Source organism: Apteryx rowi, unplaced genomic scaffold (assembly GCF_003343035.1).
Source record: "Apteryx rowi isolate R43461 unplaced genomic scaffold, aptRow1 scaffold_66, whole genome shotgun sequence".
Taxonomy (NCBI): Eukaryota; Metazoa; Chordata; class Aves; order Apterygiformes; family Apterygidae; genus Apteryx; species Apteryx rowi.
In genome coordinates, this window is record NW_020450938.1 from 1,775,752 (window position 1) to 1,803,415 (window position 27,664).

The 27,664-nt window shown below is 36.7% G+C and overlaps 1 protein-coding gene across 5 annotated transcripts in view; it reads right to left on the reverse strand.

Annotated features, from left to right (window-relative positions):
- Nucleotides 1-264: 264 nt before the first annotated feature.
- AFDN (afadin, adherens junction formation factor) overlaps nt 265-27,664 on the reverse strand; it is a 140,149-nt gene continuing 112,749 nt past the window's right edge. The window contains exons 23-33 of one of the 5 annotated variants that reach the window (XM_026085105.1): nt 24,448-24,513; nt 24,215-24,288; nt 23,580-23,698; nt 22,394-22,588; nt 22,043-22,134; nt 21,361-21,549; nt 17,650-18,672; nt 10,641-10,769; nt 8,069-8,357; nt 3,585-3,669; nt 265-2,468 (exon numbers count right to left, since the gene is read on the reverse strand). In XM_026085105.1, coding sequence (XP_025940890.1) covers nt 2,324-2,468; nt 3,585-3,669; nt 8,069-8,357; nt 10,641-10,769; nt 17,650-18,672; nt 21,361-21,549; nt 22,043-22,134; nt 22,394-22,588; nt 23,580-23,698; nt 24,215-24,288; nt 24,448-24,513 — 2,406 coding nt within the window. In that variant the 3' untranslated portion in view covers nt 265-2,323. Of the gene's footprint in view, nt 2,469-3,584; nt 3,670-7,843; nt 8,358-10,640; nt 10,776-17,112; nt 17,188-17,649; nt 18,673-21,360; nt 21,550-22,042; nt 22,135-22,393; nt 22,589-23,579; nt 23,699-24,214; nt 24,289-24,447; nt 24,514-27,664 lie in introns of those variants that run through there. The other 4 variants (XM_026085104.1, XM_026085103.1, XR_003256535.1 and 1 more) reach the window with 4 other exon arrangements.

The window sequence follows — 27,664 nt, forward strand, 5'->3', positions numbered from 1 at the left end:
ACATCACTCTTTCTTTCAGGTCACTGATAGAGATACTGACCAACATCAGGCCAAGGTATTATCTCTAGTCCTCATTTGAATCATACTAATTTGTTGATTCTTCACGTAAAGTTGAGTTTTTTGTCTCTTCATTATGAAATATACTGACTTTGCAGATAAGTATTTTAATAGAATAGGTAAGTCAAAACATATAAAAAGAGCCCCTTTTGTTTACGATAATACTGTTACAAATGCAGAATCAGATAACAAACAGTACAAAAAACATTTAATGCAAAGTTAAATACAATACAAACTTTATTAAAAATAGGTTGCAAGTGAAATACAGTAGAAATGGGAAACTACAGCAGTTTTGATGTTTTTCATAATAATGCACAGACAAATATGAAAAGCACTTTTACACATATTCACACTTGACCTGAATGCCCAATAGCGGCCAAATCCACTCAACTGAAGGTTATAGATATTTTTTTGCTAAGCCTTTTTCAGATTCTAGCAGCAACAGTAACTCAGCCACAGCATAAGTTTTTTTCCTTAAGAAAAGTTTGTCACTGTAAGGCTGCTAGTGTTCTCAAGATAAATTGGGAGAGGCTTGCTTTTCCTGATTTAACAGACATAGCAAGCATGCAAATCCTTCATTAACACTTTGAACCAGTTTAATCTTCTACTTCATATTTAACAGGTGAAACGGTAAAAGCACACTTTCAAATAAGAAACCTGAAATACGTAAAAAATATTTACACTCCAATTTTCATCAACTTGCATTTATTTATCATACAACTCTTATTAAAAGTGATTTCTTTCCTAAGGCAGTGAAAGTCTACCCCTCTGTATTTGGAAGTGTGCACAATTCCCTAAATATATATTTATAAGAGAACAATATGATACAGAAAAAAAAATCATCTAAAGCCAGTAAAGGGCTTTGTCAAATAGAAAATTTGTTTGGAATCACAACATATATTGCCTTAACATCACACAATGAAAAAACTCTGATGAGGTCCTCATCTCCAGCATCATCAGCCACATATGCATAGCTGAAGAAACAACAGTGGGAGGAAAAAGACTAACAATTTAAAATTAAATAAGGCTATTACAGTGTGAAGAAATAGCTTGAACTGCCAAAAATATCTTTCATATAACAGTAACAGGATGTTAGTAAAGCCAGATAGATTAAAGAAGAGCTTACAAGAACTACTTTGTGAACCTAAGTAGAGACAGTTTGCTGCCAGCACACCAATTCAGTTAACTACCTCACTAACATTCCCACTTCCAGCCAACAGTATTATATTGGATGCTTCACACTTCAGTCTTTCTCTAATATGCCAGTTTACTCCTCCACAGGGAAAAGAAAAAAAGATATTGCTGAACTGATAATAGTAAACTCTTACGCATACTGTTCCTTGTCTAGTTGCCTAACACCTTCTACTCTACCTTCCTTGGAAAACATATGCATCAGTTCTGCTAGCTTTGGAACTGCAATCATTACTCCTTGCCATAAACACACAACCAGCATTTTGGTCCTAGCGGAAAAGGGACACTAATGTAGCCTACTATCTATTGCTATGTAATTTTCAAATACAATAAATACCCCAAGTTTTTTCATCCTCACATTTTCAAAAGTCTGAAGCACATATACTGGGGATGCATCTACATATAAACCTTTCCATAACTACAGATAAATTCTTATGCATCCATTTTAGACCCAGCAAGTCTGTAGGAGTAGAAATGTTTTTATTCCAAGGTTTTATCTGGAGAACATGTGTTATCCCAATACTAAGCAATGTTAAGATCTGTACTGATATGCTTATCACTGTATGAACAGCATATATGTATGCAGTATGTCAAACTTGCATATAAAGTCTTATTAAGGTGGTCCAGATACTGGCTTCTTATCAAACAACCTAAAATACTAATATCTAGTGCACAGTTTAGTTTAGGCAGTTCAAGCTATTCTCTCTCTGCTCAGCAGCTAAAACAAAAGTGTGTCTGTAAAACACCAGGAAACAGAACTTATCTTTGACAAGTGCTACTTGGTCTGGTGCACAAGAACTTAACCCCAAAAAGAGAAAGAAAGAAAAGTTACCTTCACGTGATTCATATCTTTAAAATTTTACAGTGCTTTAATTGTATAAACCACAAGCTCCTGGTAAAGCAATCAGTTTTCTTGCTATTGCAACATCTCTAAATCTTAATTAACAGTCTTAGATATACAGGAATCAAACTCTCTTTTCAGAAAATATTCATTTTCTGTTCATTAGCAGAGCCCCCCCATCTCAAGCCCTCAATTTAGAGATCTTTCAGTTACATCTGATAAGGTGCTTTAATATTATTTTGTGTTCAACTCATTTTCCAGTTCCATTAATTTTCTAGAAGCTTTTACTTTATTGGATACATCCTGACCCTGTGAAAAAAGTCGCTGGCGTTCCCTGAACGTCAAGTTTTCTGGTGCTCCAGGTAAATCCACATCTTGACTGGAAAAAGAAAAAAGCCCTTGTTATAATTCTAGCTCAAAATAACCTTAAATATAAAAATTCTCAATGACAGATGTACTAACTGGTAGTCTTAACAGTAGCAAAAGAGTYTAAGTTTAGTATTCTGTAAGGTTTTGCTCCCCGTCCCCCAATTTGCCCTTAATTCTGACACTGAGCTATCATTTAGGCAAATCATAAGAGACAGCTCATGACTAACTTTAGCACATAAACCTGAATGAAATCACTTGCCAATTTTTAAATAAAAGTGCAGGTGTAACTAAGGTCCAGTCTGTATTAGCACAGCATTGCTGTTACGGCTAAATTGCCATGACTTTCTATGGTAGCTTGTGTCTAGGAAAAAGCACTCTAATACAAAGCTTTTAAGTACTGGTAAACAAAACTACTAGCACTGCTGTGTGCTGTAGGGGTTTTAACACCTCTACATTCTATTCTGTACTGGCAAACTCAAGTGTGATAATGGCCTAACCTCTTTCACTTATCTCTATCCTTGCAGCTATCTACTTTTTTGTATAAATTGTTTCTGGCCACCACAATGACCACCTCAAATCACTTATCAGTCTCCTCTAAGTAGCTGTAATAATACATCTGTGATTAATATTTATTTCAATTCCTTGATCAGAGAAGTTTCACTTTTAGCTCCAAGAAGTCTCTGCTCTGCACACACCACTGAAACATTAACTGCATATTAAGAGGTGTGCATGAACTGGGCTAACAGCTCCTACAGAATCATAGCCAAAACCCAGCTGCATGTTTAATACACTACACAGGAAAGCTTGCCACTCATGTATAAAAATATAGCCATTATACTACTTATGCTTACTGCAAACTTGGTAAGCTCACTTGATGTACTGTTCAGATTTATAAATACACCTAAAACAGTTGTTTGTTTGTAATGATCATTCAGTATAGTCAGATCACCAAAAGACTTGTGCAGAACTATGTTTTTATTCTGTAGCACTCCAAGACACTCCCCAACCCATTGCAGAACTCTCAAATAGCCCACAGAGATATGACAAGAGCAGAAAATCAGCCACTGCAGAAGTCAGCCAAGTCACATGAATTAAAGTTAACACTTAATGGACTCCTGCATGTCACCTTTTAGATCTTTTGTCTCTTGGATCCCGATAGATTTCATGGGCCCCAACAGTTGCTCCTGTAGATCCAGTGTATGAATTTATTCCTTATGCAAAAGAAAAAATGACAGTTGAAGAATGGCAGTTGCAAAACAAAAGTTGTACATCTTATTTCTTCTACAAGGTGCAGTGCTTCTTTCAAGAAATAACCTCAAACTAGAGTCAGAAATAATTTAGAGGGTCATCCGACCTGTAAAATATTTAAAGTCAATAATACTAAATTCCATCCCTCCTCAAAAAAAATTATAATTTCTTATTCCTAATTTTATTTATCAAGTCAGAACACATTTTATTTAAATTATTCAACTTGTATCAAGTCACAGTGTTTATCTTATTATGGCTCACTGTTAGACAGACATTAAAACTTGTTTTCAGGAAACTGAAGGAAAGAGTACCATACTCACTTGACTACCCTGTAACAAGTTCTACAGGAAATAAATTAGCTGTATCTGCTCTATTTATGAGACTAAAAAGTAACCTAGGGTTAGTGTATACCATCTTTGCAATTCAGCAGAGTCAAAACTTTTGTTTTCGTTTAGCCAGATTACCTAAGATGTTACCACCTAGAAAATGCCCCCCTCTCCCACTTTTTTTTTCCCAAGCAAATATCTTACAGCACTGCACCTTTAGTTTAAATTAATACAAGATACATACAGTTTTACACAGCATATTAATCCTTTCTAAAGGTCACAAGACAAAACCTCTTCTTTCCAATCAAAAGTTTAATAATTTAATCAGTGTTTAAGACTGCATTCTCTTAGTAATGGTCAGGAAAAGAGTCAAAAGAATTGTCAGCACAATACTCAGATTTGTCTTCAGACAGTTCTGGTTTCAATTTTGTACATGTTATGTCTTGTGAACCTTCTTCTGTACAGAAGGGAATGGTTGCTTCTTCCACTGGTGTACGTAACATCTCACAAATATTCAACAAAGGAAAAGAGATAATATGATAAAGGAACACAAAAACAAATTTAGCTGATGTGTTGTAAGCTGAATTTTTTCACCAAAAAGTTGTTGTGGATCAAATCATACTTGGTAGGCCAGAAATATGAAGAATTTTTTTCCTTTCAGGCTTAAATCTCATATGCTTACAATAACTGTCCCCACTTTGAAAAGTCTGGGGTCCACATGCTGTGGTTCACACTTCCAACTACTTTAAAGACAGTAGTTTTGATTCGGGTGTTGGCTTTTTGGAGGGGGAGGGGGGAGAACTACTTGGCAGACCCAGCAGTTTTAAATATATCTTAAGCAACCCAGTGGAAGAAGGTATGAGAGCAAAATTTGCTGAAGCGTGGTTTACTAAAGTTAACATTCAGAACGGAAGAGAGCTGTAAAGGACAGTAATGTAACAGAGCCAGCAAGATGGAAGATGGCAAACTGCACAGTGAATTCTGCATTTTGTGCAAACGGCTTTGTACGTTACGCAGGCAGTCTTCAGAGAAGCTTGAGCAATCAGGTGAAGTTAACCTGTTCTCATGGCTACTTTAAAAATTATGAAATAAGAGTATTCAGAATTAGTTGTATGGTTTATGGATTAGGTTATTAAAGGCGAAGCATCATACTACAATATTCCTTAATTGTTACCAAAAACCTAAACAAATCTCTGTAGATTGTCTTTCTGATTGTTTTCCAGGAAAAATGAACACACACAAAAAATATCACTGAACTTTTCACTTTCTTGAGACTCATTTGTCCATAAAAATTAACAGAAAGCAGGGTTGGAAAATGAAATTAAAGATGAAATGACATACTGGATTGCAGATGATGGGAGGGGTAAGAGTGGTGGTGCCAAGTAGTGATTGATGGTTCTAGAGTTACTTAATTTATTACATGAACAGTCTTCGAAGTGTCAAGTAAGGAAGGGAAGTCAGGGTCTTTGGAAGCCTATGTGCTGTGATGGAAGGCACGTTTTATGCTCAATCCTGGTCAGTTTCAAATAAGAATTTCCAGAAAAGGGAAAGTATTTTGAAAGAACAAAAATTCAGTACGGATATATCAGAAGCTTGGTCCAGAATATTCCTAAAAGCAAGCTAACATAGGTAGTTATAGTATTTTAAGGTATTTTTTCCTGTAAATTTCTTGTCTTTAATTTTAATTCATTAATTCTATGTGATATAAGGAGCTCAAAGCAAGAATCCTTCTGATACGAAACCATGATTTGAAATCAATGCTTGTGGATTTATCAGAGGGCTCACATGCACTGTTAAAGAGTTGACTAGTTGACAGTGAAAGAGAGATCTACCATACAGAACCGGTGCTTTCTCAAGGTTATATATTCCATATAGATGCCACTTGTAGGCACGTGTAACTAAATTATTTGCATTGGTAATGTTAGCACATATCAGTTGCTGCACAATGTACAGCGTCTGCTTACACTCCAGTCTCATGACAACAAACCAAAAAGCCAAAACTTCCATCACCTTCCTTTGAGGTTTAGAAACAGTGACAAAGCAAGACAGGAGTGGCAGATGGGCTTGCAGAATCCATAGGGACTATAACATCAAGAGATCTCACAGGGAATGCTAGGGTAAATAAAACATTTTTTTCTTTAAGTGAGTATCAGTGTGGATGCCCTTTATGCAACTTGTGTGGTGTACAGACCCAAAACAGTGAAACTGCTAAGTGTCAACTGTATCAGCTGGACAGTAATTACAACCGAGTGTAACAACTGACCCATCAGCAATATTAAAACCACATAATGCTGTGCAGAGCTCCTCTCTGGCACTGGAAACAATACAGCTGTAGCTGAAGCTAATTTGCCCTGCAAAGAAAAAGATGCCTTGCTGGAAAACAACGACTTGAGCCTTAACTGAAAAGGATGCAGACAGGTAGCTCACAGTATCACACATCTGTATGGTCTCATAAACATCCTAAGTCATATTCATTCACTACTGTAGCTGGATTAGAAGTGCTTCTGATAAATGGAACCTGTTCTGAAGCTACTATGCTCTCTATGACCAGAGCACACACTTATGATTAAAGAAAAGGAGTTTTTCATAATTCATTAGGTGGCCAAAAAAGTGAATAGGGACATACCATATTGTAGGCTTCCTGATTTCTCATCGAGATTTGAATCCAGTAAACAAGCTAGTCATTCAGCTAGAAGCTAGCACGAACACCTTCCCTTGCTTTCTTGGGCAATTACCCTCTGCATTTTAGAAAGATGTCATGGCCAACCTTCTCGTCAGAAGAATACAGAAGAATATATGTAGGGGTAGAGCTGACAGATGCTGCTATTTAAAGATAAAGTCGTATATTCATAAGCTGCACATTTACTTGGAGTGGAATTCATACAGACACATACTCAAAGAGTAAAGCATGTAAGATTTCTCCTATGTGGCCATGATATCCAAAAATTTAGCACAGAACTTTGGACTGAATTAGCTTTGAATTTGTAAGTACAGCTAAACTAGTAATCTGCAGGTAAAAATATGGTGCTGAAGTTACTAGTAACTAGAGCTCTCTTTAAAATTCAGCTCCATTATGGCTGCCCGCTTGGAGTTACAAGGGAAAGAAGATGAGTAGACAAAGAAGTACAGGAGTGCAGAGGGAATGATCAAGGCAAAAAACACTAGGATGAAGTTTTTGTCCCCCTTTGCAAAAAACCGCACTGAATGAAGCAGAAGTACAGAAATGGCACCTAATACATTAATCTTACTGTCTCCCCCACACATCTCTTGGTGCTTGTTATTTTAGAACTATGCCTACAAAGGTCATTTTTAAAGCCATTTGCACACGCTATTGAAATCAGAAGAGGCCCCAGCACCAAAAATGAAAGCAGAAGATAAGCTCCCTTCATGAACCCATTAGAAAAGGTTTCCTCTCTTCAAGAAAGACGCACTTCTAGAAGCCCTAAGTAACCAGCAGTCAATTGTACAAAACAAATCACTGAAAGATACAGAGTGAAAGCCAAAACCAACAGTACTTTGAATTGGTTGAGTAACAGTTAAAATCATTTCTAATTCATTGTGTAAAAGATGAATTTTTGTTTTGAAAGAGTTTGGGTAAGGAACAAGGAAATTTGAGAGATCAAAACAATTAAAAGTGAGAGGACTCACATTATTATCAGGATTTAAGTTAGATCACCATAGTGAAAATACAGTGATTGAGCGGGAAAAACAAAACAAAACAAAACACAGAGTAAGTGATTATATCTACAGCACCAGAACAGAAAACTTGAAGACAGTTCTGTAGAAAAGATTTTGATTTCATGATCTCTACCTTTAGAGCTGCTTGCCTGGATGAAACTCAGTTTGTTTGGTGGGGGTGGGGGTTGGCTTTTTTTGGCAGCAGTACTGTTGGCATTGACTGGAGATGGCTGGAATGAGTTGGAAAGAAAGAGGCCATCTGAAACGGGGCGAGGCTGGCGGGAGGGCTGCTGTGGCTTAAGGGTGGCAGGAGGAAAGTCACCATAAGATTTTCTTGTGCTGGAGTACTTATCCTGACCTGCTAGATTGGAATCCTCCTCCTCCTCATCATCATTGTATGCAACAAACTTGGCAGTATAAATCGTGTCAGGGGAGAGGACCTGTGTTTTGAGGTAAGAGGTGTTTCGCTGAGGTGGGGGAGGAGGAGCGTTAGATGAAGGGGTTGGGGATGGGAGTTCATATTCCCGTGGAAGCGGAGGTCTGTACAGACCAGGCTCGTCAGGTTCCAGTAATCTTCGTTCTGCTTCATCGTGCTGTCTGCGCCTTTCAGCCTCTAAGCGATTGTAATACTCCTCTTCCTGTCGCCTCTGTAAGTCCAGAGGAAACAAAAACACAGTGGTCAGAAAGACAGACATTTCAGCCTGAGTGAGATTTAAGTTTTCCATCACAGAGTTGTAAATATATATGTATTTTTTCTCCTTTTCTGGCAATGAGCAACATATCTATACCAAGTCATACACAGAATATTTACTACTATAAAAAGAAAATGCCAGTCGTCCTGTAACACAACTTTGCTGTTATTTCTGGAATTACCACTGCCTGTGGCAACTAAGGTAACTGCCTATGTGAACTAAGAGCATTTCCAGCATTTACTACTAGAAATGTAACTACAACTCATAAAGGGTGGATTTACTAAAGCCATAAAGAACCTGTGGAGAGAAAATAACTCAGATTAACTACCATCTTAAAAAGGAACTTTATAATTTTGCTGCACGCTTATGCAATACAAATTAATCAAGAGAGCCTTGGAATAGATGACTCCTTAAAAAAAAAAAAACAACAAAAAACTTTATACTATAAACACTAAGAAAACTACTTTCACATAAAATCAAATTAGAAAGAACTTTTAAAACATATCAAATTACTCTTTTTAAAAAACAAATTTATATTAAAAAAATCTAAGCTCTCGATAGTGAGGCTACTATTTTAAAAGGCCATGAAATATTTTCTATGATTTTTCCAGTTTAAAAGATTTCTACTGTTTGCTAATTTTGTTCAGCTCTTGCCTATGCCACATTGTAATTTACTATATGCACCACAGGGGTCTATTCTGTAGTTTGTTTGATAACCAATGAAAACAAGTTTTGTAACATCTAATATTGAAATCAGATGTTACAAAAGGATCTTTTGCCTACATATATTATGAGTTGTGTTGGAAATACCTGACATTTTGAACAACATCCCTTTTCACTTTTAATCCAAGTTTGTTTTTTTTTTTAAATCCTCCTTATGTCCTCAATACATTGAGTCAGTTATCAGTTATCCTAGAAAAATAATCTGACTGTGTCATTTTATCTAGACCGTAGACACAAAACTTATTTCCTTGTACTACTCTCCAAAAGCCATTAGAGTACTCAGATGCTTGTACATCTACCAACTCCAAATTCAGTAGCATCTCAGTCAAGGTCTGTCAGTGAAAACTGTCAACTGTGTGACCCAAGTGTCATCTGACTGCATCACATCACTGTCAGAAATCAAGAAAATCTGTTTCTGACCAAATTTTTCTGCTAGCCAGCTCAGTTTTGCTTCCTAAAACATGTGTTTAAGTACTTGAGTCCAGATACAGGTTCTCATTTGTCGCCTATCACTGCCCACAACCTACCTTTTCTCTGCTCATCAACCCATACTGCGCAGAGAAAACAATCTAACAAAGGATTAACAGAATCCAATAAAACAAATTAACAAAGTGAAAATATTTTAGTTTTTTTTCCTCTTCAAATTTTGCTCAATCTTCCAAGATGAAATTTCTCTGGACATTAAAAGTTAGCCTCTTTCTTCATTCAGAAATCAGTTTTACTAACATGCAAGTATTTAATCTTCTCTAGGGAGAAAGGGGATTAGCAAACATGCTAAGAGTCAAATGAAGTGCTTTGTCTTCCAGTTTTGAATAATAAAACTTTTCAATTTCATGTGTGATGCTCTGAAGGAGCCTAGAAGCCCAGTTTTCTGCAATATACTTGATTGCACAGTGAGTTATTTATGTGCTATAATTACTTTCTTCCTTTCTAAAATCCAATTAAACAAGTTCCCTTTTTTCTTATAGTCCAAATGTAAATACAATATGGAATATCTTTCTCTACTCCACAATACTTCATATTTTCATCCCCCCCGTGTGTGTAAATATATGTACTAATGTATGTATTTATACACACACACACATATATAAAAAAAAATACTGAAAAAATGTTCAAGTGCCATCCATGAGGCACAGCAAAGCCCAACACTACTAACTCAGCCATTATCAAAGACGGTATGAATGTCATACTGGGCACTGGAAAGTCAGGAGATATAGCTGATTTCTGCCATAACTTTCAGAAAAGGCTCTGAGGGTAAACGCTGCACTGCAAAAGAGCTACCGCTGGGATTTCTACTATATTATTTGTGAAATATCAGTGAACTCCAACAACCATGAATTAGGACTTTTTTTTTAATCACTTTTTTTTTTCTTGGATAAAATGAAACCTTGGGCCACGAACGTTATCACTAGGCTAATGTATTCAACCCTTGCTGACCCAAAACTGAACTGTTACTGGCCAGGCTAAACAGGAGAGGCCTATAAGGAATTCCTGCAGCAGTCAGAAGATCATAACCTTTTCTTCAGCCTCTTTTCTGGTTCGCTCCTCCTCTTGCTGTCGTCGCTCTTCTTCCTGCCTGGCCCTATCTTCTGCTTCTCGTTTGCGCATTTCTTCCAACTGCTGCTGCCGTCTGCGTTCTTCATCCTGTAACTAACAGAGACACATCTTTAATTTTTCATCAAATTATCACTCATGCTGATAAGATGCATCAAAAAAAAGAAGTAACTTGATTATTTGCATCTAAAAATAACAAATTCAGTAAAAAATGCTATGCTACAGATGAATCAATGAAGTTTTTAGCTGCTGAGAATACACTTTGTTAGATTGTTTTTCCGCGAGAGGAAAAGCGAGAGGAAAAGCGAGAGGAAAAGCGAGAGGAAAAGCGAGAGGAAAAGCGAGAGGAAAAGCGAGAGGAAAAGCACATACATAAGAACAAAAAATCACAAAGGGAGAAATGCGTAGCAGTCATACGAACCCCTCGCAGAAAACTGAGGTGACTCGTATCGCAGGCTGCTTGACTAACCATAGTCTCATAACTACAGTAAAGTGAAATGAAATACTTGGAACCAATGGTCCACAGCTCCAGCAGCCAATTGTTTTTTCATTTTGGATTAGTATTTAAGCACTGGAAAATCATGACTCATTAGTCAAAGGGTCAATCCATTTAACATAACAGGCTCATTCACCAAGTCTGCAAATAGTCTCAAGAGATAAATAAAATCTCCCACTGTATCTGCAACAGATGTGTTTTGGAAAAAGCAGACAGCAAGGCAACAAAACTTTTGACTGTTTAAAGAGCTCATATGAACAACTAACGTCCAACAGACAATACTATTTTTTTTCTGCTTATGATAAATACTGCACTGATAAGACAAATGAGCAATAACCCAAACCTGTCTTTGCATTATTCTCTAAAGCTAACAATATCTGCCTGTGATGGATAGTGTATTCAGTGGAATAATAATATTCAAAAATAAATGTTAACTCGACTACATGCTGAGTTGTTTCTTACTGCTACATATGTTTTAAAGTGATTTTTTTTCCACAAGATCTTTTGCATTGATTGGTATACCTTACTATCAGCTATATTTAATACTGCAATTTCTTTACTTCTGTTTTTACAATATGGTTTCCTTCATAGAGAAAGGCCTTTAAGACACAGGAAGCAGTAATGATAATAGCAGAAATTTAATTTTATAGAAAGAAATATTAGAAATATAGAAAGAAATTTTACAAAAGAAATTTTGTAGACTTTTGGATGACAACCTTCATGAAAGTATCCTTCTTCCTCTCCCTCTCTCTGCTATTTAACCAGCAGGAGATGTGATTTGAAGTTATTAACTGTATATCAGGTACTGGCCAAAGGTTTTCTAATTTTGCTATTGGTTAAAAAAAAAAAAATTTTTTTTGGGGGGGGGGACTAATTTTCCAATAACTATTCCCGCCCCACTTTTTAGGTAGTATTTTCTTGCAGGTATCTTTGGACAGATAATTTTGAAGACATTTGCCTTTTTTATCTTTAAACAGCTATACAGACTAATTGCACCAAAGACAGCTCTGATCTGAAGTGTTAAGAACCACCATTTTTCAGCATAGCTATAAGACAAAATTAATTAATTAATTAGATTTGGGCAGAAACTTGGCAAATCTAGGCTAGAGGATGCTACCTCTGAGCTTTAGTCACAGATGACTTCCTCTTATCCAGGGCTAAAACTTTTGTAATTCCTAACTGAAAACTACACAAAGATAAAGATCAGGCTTAGTATATTCCATAGAGCAGGGAATAAATAGTTAATTAACTGACCACTTGGATCAAGATCTTTTCTTGTCTTTCTTGGTTATTAAAAAGACATCATTTTAGCACAGGAGATACTATTCTTGTCACACAAAAAGATAGCTACTAATTCAGAAGAATTCATAGAAAAGAATTAATTGCCCCATAAAAAAGGCACAAGCTGCATACTGAAAAATACAGAAAAAACTCTTTGACTTTGTCCCAGTCACACTTAGAGAAAAACCCTGAACACAGTAATTACTTATCCCAGTTTACTGCATAAGTATCTTTTTGCTAAGTAGCAAATGTTCCTATTCGAACACACTTAAACAAAAAGAATTTCAACTTAACTAAAGAGGAAGGAGGACCAACTTATTTTATCTTATTGTTATCTTAAAGAAAGAAAGAAGGGAAAACTGGACAGCGTGCCCCTGTGGAGACGTCCCATGTGGAATGTCAATCACAATAATTTTGGAAGACAATTGTGTCTAGGCCAGAGGCTATTCTAAACATAATTCATAGGGAAAAGCCAAAAATTAGATACAAGGCACAAGCAGGAAGAGAGCAACTATTATAGAGTGACACTTTACTTCTTTATGACTAGCTGACTAGTTTCTGCTTTGGAGCATTTGTAGACCAAGACAGGGAGTGTCAGGATGGCGAGCCTTGCTGTATTGAAGCAATTTACGTTTGTGATCGCATACAAGATATTACTCTTCAGTATTCAGAACTTCCAAGTTTTCAGGACACTAAGGAAAATTGGCTTCAAGTCCTATTTCTAATAATACAGCTCTTCTAACATCCCCAATTTGAATATCTGGCTTCAGTACTTCTCCATCCCAATTAGTTTGTCTCTAGTTTAAAAGTCATATTGTCATATGTGATTTACTGTACTTTCAGTGTTTCTCCAAAGCAGCATGTGCTTATCTAGTAACAGGCAGAAACAACTTGAGTGACTGAGAAGAGCATCCTTCCAAGAGTAACCACTATAAACCACAAATTCTTTCCCTCTGCTTTGTCCCAGCAAGGTTGCTCTATCACAAAATGTCAGCAGTTCACTCAGCTTCACACTCCTGCCTCCCTTCTGCACTCCCCCACACACTTCCAGCACTGAGTCCACCTGGAAGCAGGCAAAGAGGGCCACCTTTCTTCTGAGCTGTTCCTTCCCATAAAAGTGCTGAAAACTCGGAGGATGCACTGAACAAGTGCGCAAACAAGCAGAACATTTTCTGTCTCATAGCAGCATAACGTGCTTCTGGCCAAAGCTTAATACAGTGCTGTTAATACAGACAATGACAACTTAAATATCTAATCCCTATCCCTGACAAGTAGAGATAGGTAACAGGGAGAGAGAAGGGGAGAAGACTCTGGAATATCAGAAATTGTTAAGATATTCATGGGACTGGCATACATTCAGGAGGTTTCAGAGTCCACACAAAATTTATGTCTCCAGGCACCGCTTAGAATGGTTTAAAAAAGTTCCAGAAAAACTTTCAATTTATATCTAGTTATTTATGACAACTAAATCTGGGTTAGATCTGTTAATGGCCCATGGAATTTAAAAGACAAACACTAGGCAAATTGACAATTTATGCATTAACTTTTCATCAACTTTCACCGGCCTTTTAATAAGGACAACAGCTGTCATCAGTGCTCATGTTAGACGTTCAAAAATAAACATCCAGCACTCTAAAAAGTACTTTTTTTTTTTTCTAGAAACAAGGAAGCAATTTCCTGGGTACATGAAGTGACACAGGATAGATGCAATTTCTATGCTCCAAAAGTCATGCAAATACTTTCAAAATCATGAAATCAGAAAAAAAGAGGTTCTTGTTTTTGCTGGGTTTTACCATTCACATCATATACTTTAGAATTAAAAAGTTTGCTTTTTTTTTTAAATGATAATTTTAGGAACATAATAAAACCTCTACTGACTCAGGTCGATCTAGTGCAAGGATTCCGTCTCTGACAACAGCGAGAAGAGCTGCACAGGAGCTGGCTGCTTTCTGCAGTCCATTTCTCTAGGTATTTCCCCAACATCGCTGTACTAGAGATGTCAGCTGGGGCATCCTTGTCTAATCCTTTCAGTATTGGTTTATGGGTTCGATGTCTATGAATTTGTCTAACAGATTTTTAGAGCTTCTGACACTATCTGCTTTCACAGCCTCCTGTAGCAGAAAGACCCAGAAGCTCAGAGCCTGCTCTGTGTATGCATTTTAAAAGTTTTTTTTTTTTTTTAAAAAGTAGGGCCAAATGGCCAAGTCCATGTTTTGAACAGTTATGCTTACAGTTTTTCAGCCACACAAATTAATTTTACTAACGGGGCTTGCAAGCATAACACTTCTTTCAAACCAGTATACATTCTCTCTCTCTCTCTCTCTGTCTATATATTCTATTACATAGAATACACTCTGAAGGCGATATATTATTTCTTTAGAACACTACAGAACTATGTTTTTCCATGTACCCATTTCCAATGATGGCAATAAAATACAGGATTAGCCAGAATCAGTTTAGCCAGTTACTGCCAGCTATTAGCCAGTTATTGCCCCAATTTGAAAATCTGTCATGATTTAACACAAGAGAATGGTATTAACCAAATGAAACTGAAATTTAGAAAAATAAAATCTAGTAACTTAATAATTCCATGTTTACGAGACCTACTTTGAAATATTAGTTCAGCGTTGACAATCCACTTTTATTTTGGTGAGAAAGTTTTAACAGCTGTAAACAATGGGTTTTCAGTGTGTGCTGAAACAGTATGCAAAGCCAACACAGGGCAGGACAAAAACCTGACTTCCAAAAAAACCAGACTACCTAAGTTTACAGTATCAATAGAATTCAAGTACTCTTTATTATTAGGCTGTCAGGACAATTTTACTTCAAGTCAGAAGTGAATGGTGATGCTAGAGCTTTTCAAAAACCTGAAGAGGGGAAGGGAAAGAAATCTTACCTCACAGTTCGTTCATTCCAACTGATTAGTAAGATTTTATAAACACGATTACACAAAATATCAAATACAATTTTATATTAGACCACAGCTACAACAAACAAATCAAGCCTGGAAGCAGAAAGCAACATCTAAAAGGAGAGAAACACAGGGAAAGGAGTCACCACGTCTGGAGACATCAAAACACATGCTTACAGTTAGCTTACTGTACATTGTATCAAAATGGTTTTTGAACAAAGACGGCAAATCATCATCCAAAGCACATAAGATGGTTATTAATAAAATCAGAAACTGAAATGGAAAAGCAATATTGAAGAGAAAGAAACAAACATACCAAATCTAGGACAGAGATTGCTGGCACAGCAGTCTGCTGCAGGTAGTAAGAAAAGGGAAAAAAAGAAAGATGCACAGTGAAAATAAAGATAGGTTAGACTTGTGCTATGCCAAAAGCATTTTATTTGTTAAGTCAGCTGCTTTAAAAAGAGGAACTGAATTTGACATATTCTTGAAATATAGAAATGAAAACAGTCAAAATAATCTAAAATATTTATCAGTATTAGTTTGATTCAATCAAAAAAAAGTTCTTCTCTAGAGATATTTATTGCATCTTTAGCAATACAAACAGTGAAACATAACATAAATGCAAACATTATTTCAGTTCTAGACAACTATTTTTAGTTTCAGTAGGAAACTACAAGTTTCTCATACTAGCAGAGTACAAATCCTACAAAATGTTTCAAAATGGTGGATAGCTTTATAGACAAATTATATTTAAAATTCAGCCCTTGCAGAAAAGATTGCATAGCATTATGCCATGCAATACAACTGGCTATTCTACTAATGACACATGGCTTTTTAAGCCTTGTTACAATGAGATGCTAAAGACACTGAGTGAAAACGGCAGTTTTATACAAATTTTTATGCCCATAGGTAACTATGTGTTACAAATTACACGTTAGCAATACTGGGCTTTAACACAAGGAGTTTGCCAACAATACATTTAGTTTTTCCTTTCTTCAGTTTCCAAGCGTGAGGTATTTATTGTTTCAAAGAGTAGTAAAGCTAGCCACGAGAAAAAAGGAAAGCAATGCAGACTGCAGAGAATATGAGAAGAATAAGTTTAGGAAATCAAGCTGCCAAAACAATCCTGAACTCAAATGCTACTTAAGCCAACAGCAATTCCTGAATGTCAAAATAAACATGCACAAACAGTTCTTACCAAGTAGAAATTGCTTATCACAGAATTAAGTCATCTCTTAAACTAACAGAAGACACTCAGCGAATTACAGAACAATTTAAGCCTGTCAAAACACTAGCTATTGGAATGCAACTTTAGTATCAGTGCTATTGTTTAGAAAAAAGAAACAGCTTTTACTATAAAAATTGATTTCCAAAAACAATAGGTAATAGATCCTGGGAAACAACCACCACCAGCAGAATGGTAAGAACTTTAACACACTATTCAGTCGTATTATCTTATTTCATCTGGCAGCTATATACAGTATGAGCTTTCACAGTAGTGAAGCTAAGGAAGAAGACCTTGTTAGATACTAGTTACCCTGGACACCAGGCAAAATCTGGGTATGTATGAGCTGGAGCCCCTAGATAGGGAGCTTTAGTTGTTGGAGTCCCATCAAGACCCAAAACCACACAGCCCATCATAAGAAGGCTTCCACCCATGACTGCTGCAGTCACCAACCTGACCATGAGGTAGAGGTAACAGCTGCTTCATGCCCTAGCCTCTACCTGGGGAGGACCATCAAGGCGGAACCTCATTGCAGTTCATTGTTCCCTGGAAATAGCATGCCTTCAGTGTCTGCATTTAGGTCCAAGTAAAACTGGCAAGACCATAAGTAAGAACTCTTAGCATTAAATATATTTAAGAAAAATCACACGCTATCTTGTTCCCATTCTCCCAAAGATACTCACGATTTCAAGTATTTCTGCTTCCCTTTCTGCAAGGGAATTACATGCAATATCTAACTTCTAATCCTGCTCCAGCTACATGGCAAAATCCATTTATCAAAAGGATTTTTTCCCCCCACAACCAGAAAAGTAAGTTCTACTCCCAACTAGATTCTGTAGTAGGCAGCTATGGACAGTTTCGTAACACACCATCTAATAGGTGAAGCCAGTGTAAGCTAGTGAAGGTTTCTTTACCAGTTTTAAAATTAAGGCCACCAATACAACTCCATCCTCCTTTGCCCTGTGAGGGCATCAAAATACTCAGACAAATCCAGAGAACCCACCGAGATATACATTTACTATACTTTTGTCTAGAAAGGATTACCCCCTTTTACCCTTGCTCTTCTTTCTGCCTCCAGTCGTTGCATGATGAGCATAGTATCCACATCATCATCCTCCTCTTCATCATCATCTTCATCCTTTTGCTTTGATTCTTGAAGTCGCTTTTGGAACTGCCACTCAAGCATGAGTTTGCGCAGGCGGTCATTTTCTTCTGCTGTACGATCAGGCTTGTTCTGAAGTTCCTGAATCTCTTTACTTAGCATGTCCACAATGTGCATTTGTTGCTGCTTCTCCAGTTTTTCCTTGGCATCCCGTTTCCAGGGATCTGGAGAGAGGCTATCACTGGAGGACAGTTCTTCCTTGCTGATAGTAAAGTACTGCAGATCTCTCCGCTCAATAGTCCGAGGCTGCTGTTGGGGCTGCAACTCTCGAATGACTGTTTCTTGAGACCTCTGCAGAGTCAAAGGTTTTTCTGATTTCACTTGTTGAAGGGAAACTGGAGGAACCACAGGCTGAGCAGGAATTAGTGGCTGAGAACGCATTTGGCCCAGTTTTCTCTCCTGCTCACGACGTTTCCTTTCTCGCTCTTCTTCCAAACGTGCCTTTTCCTTTTCATACCACCTCTGATGCTCTTCTCTTTTTTTACGCTCAGCAGCAGCTACTTGGGAAGATGCTTGTGCTCCTATCTGATTTGGAGGAGGCGGGGGAGGCAGAGGCAAATCCATTTGTAGTTCATCAAAATCAGCTGCATAATGCACAGGAGGAGGAGGTGGTGGAGGAGGAAGATCTGTTCTGATGGGTTGGGAGATGGCCACTGGAGTTGGCTGGCTGGCAGCTGGAGTTTTCCAACGGCCAGGTCCACTTTTAGTTAAACAAGAACCAGGGGAAACCGGTTTGGATGAATGGTTCAGATGCTCTTGGCTGGATGTGCTAGAATCCACAGATGAATTCATCCATGGATCACTGTCTGACTTCCGATCAATGTATTCTACATCCTTCCGGATAACCACTTCCAAACGATTCCTTTCTGGCTGGAAAGCTTTATCTCGGAGTTCTTCCTGGGAACGAGCCACACGCTGGAAAAAATAAAACAAGGCATGTATTTCATAGTCCATCTATATTAAAACATATCCAAAATGCTAAAAACTAAATGGCTCACAAACTGCATTCTTATTATGGAAGGTAATTATTTTTAGTGAAGTTCAGCATTTCCATACCCAGTAAGTTTCCCAAAACCAGCAATGCAATATTCTTCTCTGTCCTTTAACTCATTCAAGTGATGGAAGACTTTGCAACCTCTGAAATGCCTGCAAACCTGCACTGAGAGGAAGGGTGAACACAAAATGGAGCTCAAGCAAAAAACCCTTCCCAGCTCACACAATTTCTCAGGACTATCCCTGACACCCCTTCCCCCCCACAGGAGCACAAAAGGCCGGGCAGCCCGGAGCAGCAGGTCAAGCAGACCAGCTTTGCCATTCAGGCTTCTAGTGGCTTGGTGAACATTCTGCCTATTAGGAAGGCGAACAGAAAGACTGCTGAGGAAAAGACAAGGGAGCCTCTGCCCACCCACCTCCATTAATAAGGGAGATGACCTCAGCTTCTCATTACAGTAGAAGTCATTCACAGGTATGGAATCTGGACAGTCATATCTAACTCTACCTGCTTTTTGGGTATAGATTTATTAGTTTGTGCTTTTGTCACATTTTTAATGCACCAAATACTAAGTCTTTCTGCATACAAATTTGTGGGTCTCACTGCACTGTATCACCTCCTGAAAAGGAGCACTGGATCATACACCAGACTATCAAATCTGTTAATGATTTTCTTGAAGCAAACATTCATGCTTTAAAAATGTTACAAAACACTAAGCACTGAATACAAAATGTACCAATTATCAGCAACTGAGAGAAGACTAACAAAGCAAACTACTTTTCTTTTTCCCTCCATCAATGACCTTAACTGTGACCTTAAAAGAATGCCTTCTTTGAGATGGACAAGTGTATTTCTTATGCTCTATTAGTCCAGCAGATCTGAACACAAAGCTATTTGTGTTAGATTTGCTGTAAAGATGCACCTAGCCAAACAGCTTGCTAAAGACTTGTGTTCAGAAGAGAAAAAAGACATTTCAAGTTAGCCAGCAGTTTCCTGCAGCTTTTATAAGCACAGCTCTCACTGCAAAGATTAAAAGGATTTTTTTTTTAAGTCTATTTTACTCTAATTTTGAAATTAAAAGAACCATCGTATGGTGGGGAAAATAAGAGTGTACACTGWCAATGCTTGTAGGGAGCTAAAGCTTCCAGCCCTTTGCTTTATGAAAACATTTCTTAACTGCATTAAGCCTTAAGACCATAGCTCAAATTCTGTATCTATCAACAACTTGGCGAGATGAAGCCCATCTGTTAAATTTTCAGCCACCCAATCTATGCTACTCATCTAAGCTTGTCTTAGGCAGGGGCAAGGTGAATCTTCATCCCATTCTAGGACACATGGGTAGAATCATTCTCTGGAGATCCCAGCCTCTCTCCATCATCTACAAAGAGAGCCTAGACATTAACTAGGCAGCTAAGATTTGGCAAGATGAAATCTTAYGAAACACCAAGCAGTTCAGCACAGAAGTTCAGCAAAATATACCTATAGCTACATGCCAATCATTTCACTTCCAGCAAGTTCCTTCAAAATTACCCTATTTTGGGTATAACACCTAAATTCTTAACAGCTGAAATAATTAGGATTTGATATCTATAATACAGCAATAATCACAATAACTTCTATCCAAGTGACTTTGCAATACATGTGCGAGTATTCAGTAATTGATCCCCTACATTGCTTTCATGACATAATCTCAAAATAACCTAGATGAAACTACTTTCCAAATGCAAAACATGCTGAAACAGATGCAAGGCACAGCTTTTATCAGAAACTAAGGAAAGGAAGGAAAAAAGTGTTTTAACTCTATATTTTTAAGTGATGAGGCTATCTCTGGTGGATTAGAGAAAAAGATGTGAGAAAGTGAATGGATTTGTAGACCAAGATTTGATTTCCTGTATGGCTTTGAGTAAAGTCCTCATTTACAAAGAGTGGAATAGCAGTATTTTTTGAATTTACAAAGGTACCTCGGGGGTAAATTCACTTCAGATCAAGAAGCATCTGTGCTTTGATAATGAGGTAGTATCAGTGTAACTGAAAAAAAGATGCAACTTGAAGGTTTTTTTTAACTGTGGGAAGTGAATGTGTCTCGATGAAGACCCTGGATAGGTCTTAAAATAATGTTTTATTTCATTTTTAATACTTCATCTGATCACTTAAACAAGGAACCCTGCAGGCAAAGAAGTTTTTCCACATAAGCCTTCTGGGAAGAGTAGAGGAGTTGGTTTGCTTTTCAGAAAGGCACAAAACATTTTACAAGACAAATCCTACTACCACCTACTCCCCATTCTCTTGGGTAATGGGGGATTAACATAACCCAGATAACAGGTCTGCAGAGCTTGATAACCCAAGTTCTATGAACAAAATCAGAGCAGGCTTTCTGAATTCAAGCCAGTCTTGGCAAAAGTACAGTTGTTCATGTTGCACTAGGTCAGGAGTGAGAGCTCAGCTGAAGTTTAGTCAGTTCTAGTGCCCTCAATCTGTGGCATGGTTTATCCTCAGAAGCTCAGAGATCATGGAGAGTGACTGTTCTGCAAAAATGTCTCCAGCAATTTGTACATGGAAGACAAGCACTTTTTTTTTTTTTTTTAAACATACTGAAAGAAATTATTTCTAACCTGCATTGTAGTATTGATTGAATTATTACTCTCTGCCTGGACCTGTGTTTTTTCTTCATAATTTGGCCACTGATTCTGAGTTGGACCCATTCGATCCTGGGACTTTGAAGCTGGGAATGTGAAATATTCTCTAGTATAGGTCTGTGTTGGGATGGGATAAGCTTCAGGTCGTGGAGGCAGAGTTTGTTCCTGAAAAAGGTATAAAGAACATAAGGTAAAATTTACTAATCTCACAGATCTGCACAGAATGTTATTCTACATTTCCATTTTTTTCCTATATTTATTTTTTATTCTAAATTTCTATTTTTAAAAGTGCATTTTCTAAATGTTTTGTTTTGGCTCTTAAGAATATGATTTGTCTGGAATGTCAGATAAAGAGGTCTTCTAGTATGAAATATAAGTTGTAGTTATGATCCATGTTTTTTAAGCTCTGAAAACAAGTAAGCAATATTGCCCAAACCTAAAAAAAACTGCAGTGAAAATTTCATGAACAAAATTTAATGAAACCACCCACAGCTGTCTCAATCTCTCATTAAGCTAGATTAAGCAAAACTCCAACCAGTCACTAGCACTAGCATTATGTTCAAATTCTTAAGTGAGACACTCTTTTGACCCAAGCACGCTGCTCCTATTGATAGCTAAGGAAATTTTAATAGCTAGTATTTTGCTTGCCACTTCTGACCTCTGTACAAAGATTTCCAGTAGAGACTGAGGTTATTTTGGTAGTAGTTCCAGATGTATAAGCATTCTTCCCTCCAGGGCTTGGAGGCTGATCTGTTGGAAAGTTACAGGAAGTATTTAAATGACTGTTAATAATAATTTACATAACTTAATAAAATAATAGTATTCACAAAATAACTATGATTTTTTTCTTTGAATAGTTCTAACTAAAGGCTTTCTCCAAATGTTACTTCTAGGTCAGTATTTTAAACTTGATCGATTTTTTAAAACAATCATCCCCCTTTGGAATGCAAAGGCCATGAAAAGTAGTGGAGGAAGCATCTACCCCTTAAAGAAGGATAATCTTACTTACTTGCTACATTGGGACTAGAGCGATGATCAGCTCTGTTCTTCATTAATCTGTCGTCCCCTGGCAGCTTCTTTGGTTCACTGTACTCCGTCCACGGCAGCTGAGGGCTCTCAGGTGACCCATTCTGAGCAGAGTTATTATACAGCTCAAAACCTTCACTCTTTGGTCGGGGTTTACCTGAGCCACGGCGGTCAGAAACTGTAATAGTTAGATACGTATTTTCCCTCTTTGACTTAAAAAACTACTGTCTAGCATACTCTTTTTAAAACAAGAGCTACCTTGCATTTGTAATTGAATATGAGTTGCTAGTAAAACAAATGCTAAGTTTTAAAAACTTTAGTTCTTCAGATACATTCCACTCTTGCATTGACTGTTTAGGATTCCTTTGACTTCTATGCTTCAAAAGAGCTTTAAAAAAGATACCACAATATCTGGGAAAGCCAGATGCGCTTTACTGAAAAGTCTCTTGACTCTGAGGCATATGGTGTCTGGGATGGTGTTGTAAACTGTGATAACAGGGATTTATTCTTTTAACCCATTCTTTTCCATACTGTAGTACTATCCTATATTTAGAAATTTTCTCCATTTATGGAATTATTTTATGCAAGACTTTAATAAATTTGTCTTTTGGAGTTAGTTCACTGAAGTATGATGATTAAACACACCACTGGAGAAACACTCAAGAACTTTTTATCATCAGATACAGAAACTTAAGAAGAGCCATTTCAATATCCCAAGTTTAAAAACCAATGGCAGCATATCTTTCAGGGGGCTCTGTTTCTATTTATTTCTCTCTCAGCAATCACACTATTCTCTCTGGTTACAAGAAAGTCATCCTTTGAGGGGAGGAGAGAAATTTTTATGAAAGGGATGAAAAAGCTACTGAAGTTGTAATGTCCTCTGTACTTATTATATTCCATTTATTAAAATTATTCCAAACAAGGCCTGTGTTTAAATACATTAATTTTTTAAAAGGTATTTACATTTATTAATGATTAGTCTAATTTTAAACAGTATTTAAAAATCAGATGAACTTTTGATATGAAAGGGAATGCTTCCCTTCTGTGGGATTATATGTCTTCTCTGATTTAATGTTTTGGTAATATTTGGCAAGATATTGTGAATTACTACATTTTCTGCATTCTAAGGCTTATAAAGTTGTTTTTACTATAAATATGGTCATTTTTACCTCTTTGCATCATTGGGGATGGCTGATTAAGCAGAGTTGCCAGACCATGGTAAATTGCTCCTTGTTTTGCTACTTCTAGCGTTACTACAGAACCTGTTCTTGTCATCAGTTCTGCTGCCCTGCAATAAGAGCCAAAGAAATAAAACAGAATAAAACTAAGCACTGTATTATTTAGTCTCCTTATGATCATTTTTTATGTCATCATTTCTGCTGCTCATTGTAGCAATCTTTCGTTTGACAAGGCACTCCTTTTCTAAATAATCTTAAAATTTTCAAAAAATTAGAATACAACAACTAGAAGATACAGTCATTAAATAGTACATGCCTGTATGTGTTGTCTATTTCCAGTTTCTGCAGGTAAAGGCCAGAAGCCAAAATATTTAAAATTAGAGCTAAGAAAAATTTGCTCAATACCAGAGCCCAAATGCACAACACAATCTTTTCTATATAGCTACCCGTACCATATACAGAAAATACTACACGAACAGTTGAACTTTTGTTACTAAGGTTACATGTAGGCAGTCATAAAAAGCCAAGACAAAGTGTAACATGCAAAACCACCAGCTTGAGACCTTTTTCAATAAACTATTATTCTAGCATTTTGTGTAAAGACACCTAATGAAACTATTCCGTACCTTTCCTGGGACAGGCCCACCAAACTTCGACCATCCACACTGAGCAACTGATCCCCTGCAGCCAGACGACCATCCTAATTACATATTCAAGAGGGGGGGGGAAAATCATATAGCAATGCTAACTTGGTGTAAATAAAAACAAATATCATGCATACTAGTAAACAAAAGATGTAAAAATATTTCCAAAGGATCTTTCTACCTTTGAACTTCTGATGTTTAAAGATATTACTAACCACATCTGCAGCACCTCCTTTCACAACAGACTTGACATATATTCCAAGTTTGTCTTGACCAGCACCCTACAGAGAAAGAGGAATTAATTTGCAGCCTTTAAATGTGATCTCAAATAAGCAAGCATTCCACAAGTTTTAACTGGAATTTTACATGACTAGGTAAACCTCTAAATTCTCACTATTTTTCTATTTCCCCAAACTGCAAAAAACAATCACACAGAAGAGATATACGTTCATCTGAAGCCAAAACAAAATTTTAATATTATGCCTCTTGAACCTGAAAGCACCATTAGAAGCAAATACTATTTGGTCTTAATATAAGCTTGAATAAACAAGAAAAAAAATACATTAATTAAAATGTATACTTTAGGAGTTTGCTTTAATCCCCTTCTAATGAGAAACACTTATTTGCAGTTTTACATGCAAATTATTAATGCTTTTTATACCTTTATGCATTATGTTCCAAAAGACTGCACTGTTACTCTTGCTAATACCCAAATGAAACAAGGTAAAATGCAGATCACCTATTCTTCCTTGAGGAAATAAAATGAAAAGAAATGCAACTACTTTTACATTTATTATGACTGTCTTCTAATGGATATCTGTAAAGGAGCTGGCGTAGACAAACAGTATCTCTGAATATATAACAATCAGGTAAAGTGAACATTATAATTAAGAAGTCTTTTACACTGACAGAGCCAATATTTAGATCTACTGCAAAACCATGTAATTTTGTTCATAAAACATGTGCCTCAAAGTATCTATTTCACTAAGTTTCAAAAGGACCGTTAACACCGAAAATATTTCCAAACAAATAACAGATTTGAGGCATGAGAACATAGGTGTCCACTCAAGCCATGCTGCTGCATCTTTCACACACCCCAATTTACAAGCCACCACAAAGATCAGTCTAAATTTTACTATCACAAGCCTTGAACTTGTCACTTCTACTGTAAGACAATTACTTGTGATTTCACTATTTATTACAGTGAACTGTGCTATTTTAAAATCACTCTGCAATTCACTCGGCAGAAGAGTGCTACAGAAACATCAAAAAGTCTTCAGCAAAGTACAGTTTTCAATGTAACACTGTTTTTCAAAATATTATCCCAAGTTACTTTGATAGTGACAACGCAACTTCCTGCAGGCTTCAACTCTTTTTTTCTTCTTTTGGAAGAAAAAGCATTCATTGTTTCCATCATTGTAATAAAGTAAAATGAAAATCAAAGGTGAAGATTCTTCAAAAGCTGGGGTATACAAGGTTTTCTAAACAGGGGAAGGGTTTAACTTTTATTCATTAAGTCTTGAGTTAATCCCAAATGTTTACTCAAAAGGCACAGAACAGGAATTACTTCAAGTCCTATGATTCGAGATTAACATTCTACATCTCAAAATATTTCAAAATAATTGCTTGAGCTGTAATGAAAATGAATAAAATGTGGAAATAAAAGCCATGCAATAAATAACTAAAATAAGGATACTTCCTATGTCCAGGAAGGATATAAAGGGGATTTAAAAATTATATTTGACCAAACAAGGATTTTTTTTTTTTCCTAAGGACTCTAGGAAACATCATCTATGTAAACACAGAATGTTATTTTTAACTTTCTACTAGAAAAATTGATTTAAGTTATGAGAATTACAAGTCAGAAGGCAGCTAGATAAATATAATGAAAAACGAAATCATGCTTCATAAATCTATTCTTTTTCCCCAAGCAATCGACAAGTGCATGGGGAAGGATGATCTGGTTGACACTGCATCTAGACTTCCAAAAAGCGCCTGGCAAGGTCTCTCACCAGGTGTTCTCAAAGAATTTAAGTTATCATGGGATACAAGAGAAGTTGTCCTTGTACATTAATAACTGGTTCAACCACAGAAAATAAGTCGTTAGTTTTCACAAGGAATTGAAATTATCAGAGAAGCCTAAAATGAATATAATAAATGAAGTTGAAAACTTCTGTTTAAGTCCATGACGTGCACTGGTTTGCTGATAGTGATGAGACAAACATCTGCAATCGCAAAAATACACATATAACAGTTTCTAAACTCGCTTTAACTCTTTCAGAAAGATCTTTATAAACATTGTTTTCAGAGAACTCTTCACATAATCAGCTCAAATACTCGTAAGCCAACAGTGCTACTCGGGAAAAAAAAAACAGATCAGAAACCACCACTGCCACTCAAAATTTAGAGGGCTCACATTTAGAAAACATTTTATAATTCTAATTACCCCCTTACAAAAAGGCACCAACAAAATACGAGGTTCAGAGAAGGATAACAAGGATGATCAGAAACGTGGAATGGCTTCCTTGAGAGAACCAACTAAATAGGACTCTTCAGCTTAGGTGCAACCAAGGAAGGAAGTAAAGGTCTATGGAATTATGAATGGCACTGTTAGCTTTGTCGTGCAGCTGATGAGAGAGATGACATATAATCCTTTCTTATTCRTGCTACCGGGTAGCATATGTAAAAAGTCAACAAAAACTACTTTTTCCACAGAATTTCATAATTAAATCGTGAAACTGACAGAAACAGGGCTACCATGGATGCTGAAACATAAACAGGCTTAAAAAAAAAACAAAAACAAAAAACAAACAAAAAAACACAAAAAACCCCCACGCAATACATTCTGACATAAGTATAGCTGGTTTCTCTTAGTTTCTAGCAGTCTGTATTTTCAGAATTTGTTTTGTTATGCTCTTTGGCTCCCACCACTGGAGGATACCACATTAGACAGATTTTTGCTCTCAGTATAACTGTTCTTATATGCAAAGTCTTACAATAATTCCTCATCACGATTCCAATAAGCTGGCATTTTGCTCATTGTTTCTTTCTTCAAAAATTTTTATGAAGCCAATACAGTTTAATCAATCTCTGTCCTGTGTTTTTAAGAATAGTTATGACGGATGTGTTAGCGCTAAGTTATCTCACTTAAAACTAATGAATTTTGAAAGGATAAAAATGATTTAAAAATACATCTCTACTCATTCAGATTACATCAAACATCTTTATCAGCTATCATGTCTCATCACACATTATTAGGACAGATGAGTTCCTTCTTCTCTGCCTACTTCATATGCCATTTAATGTTTGTAACAAGATGTCTATACTACCACTTTTGCTTAGGAAGACCTCTCACTAAGCATCCTCAGAGTTAACTCATCATCTTCCTTCAAGTTTTACCCTAAGCTTTACAGGCATTTGAATTTAAATTAT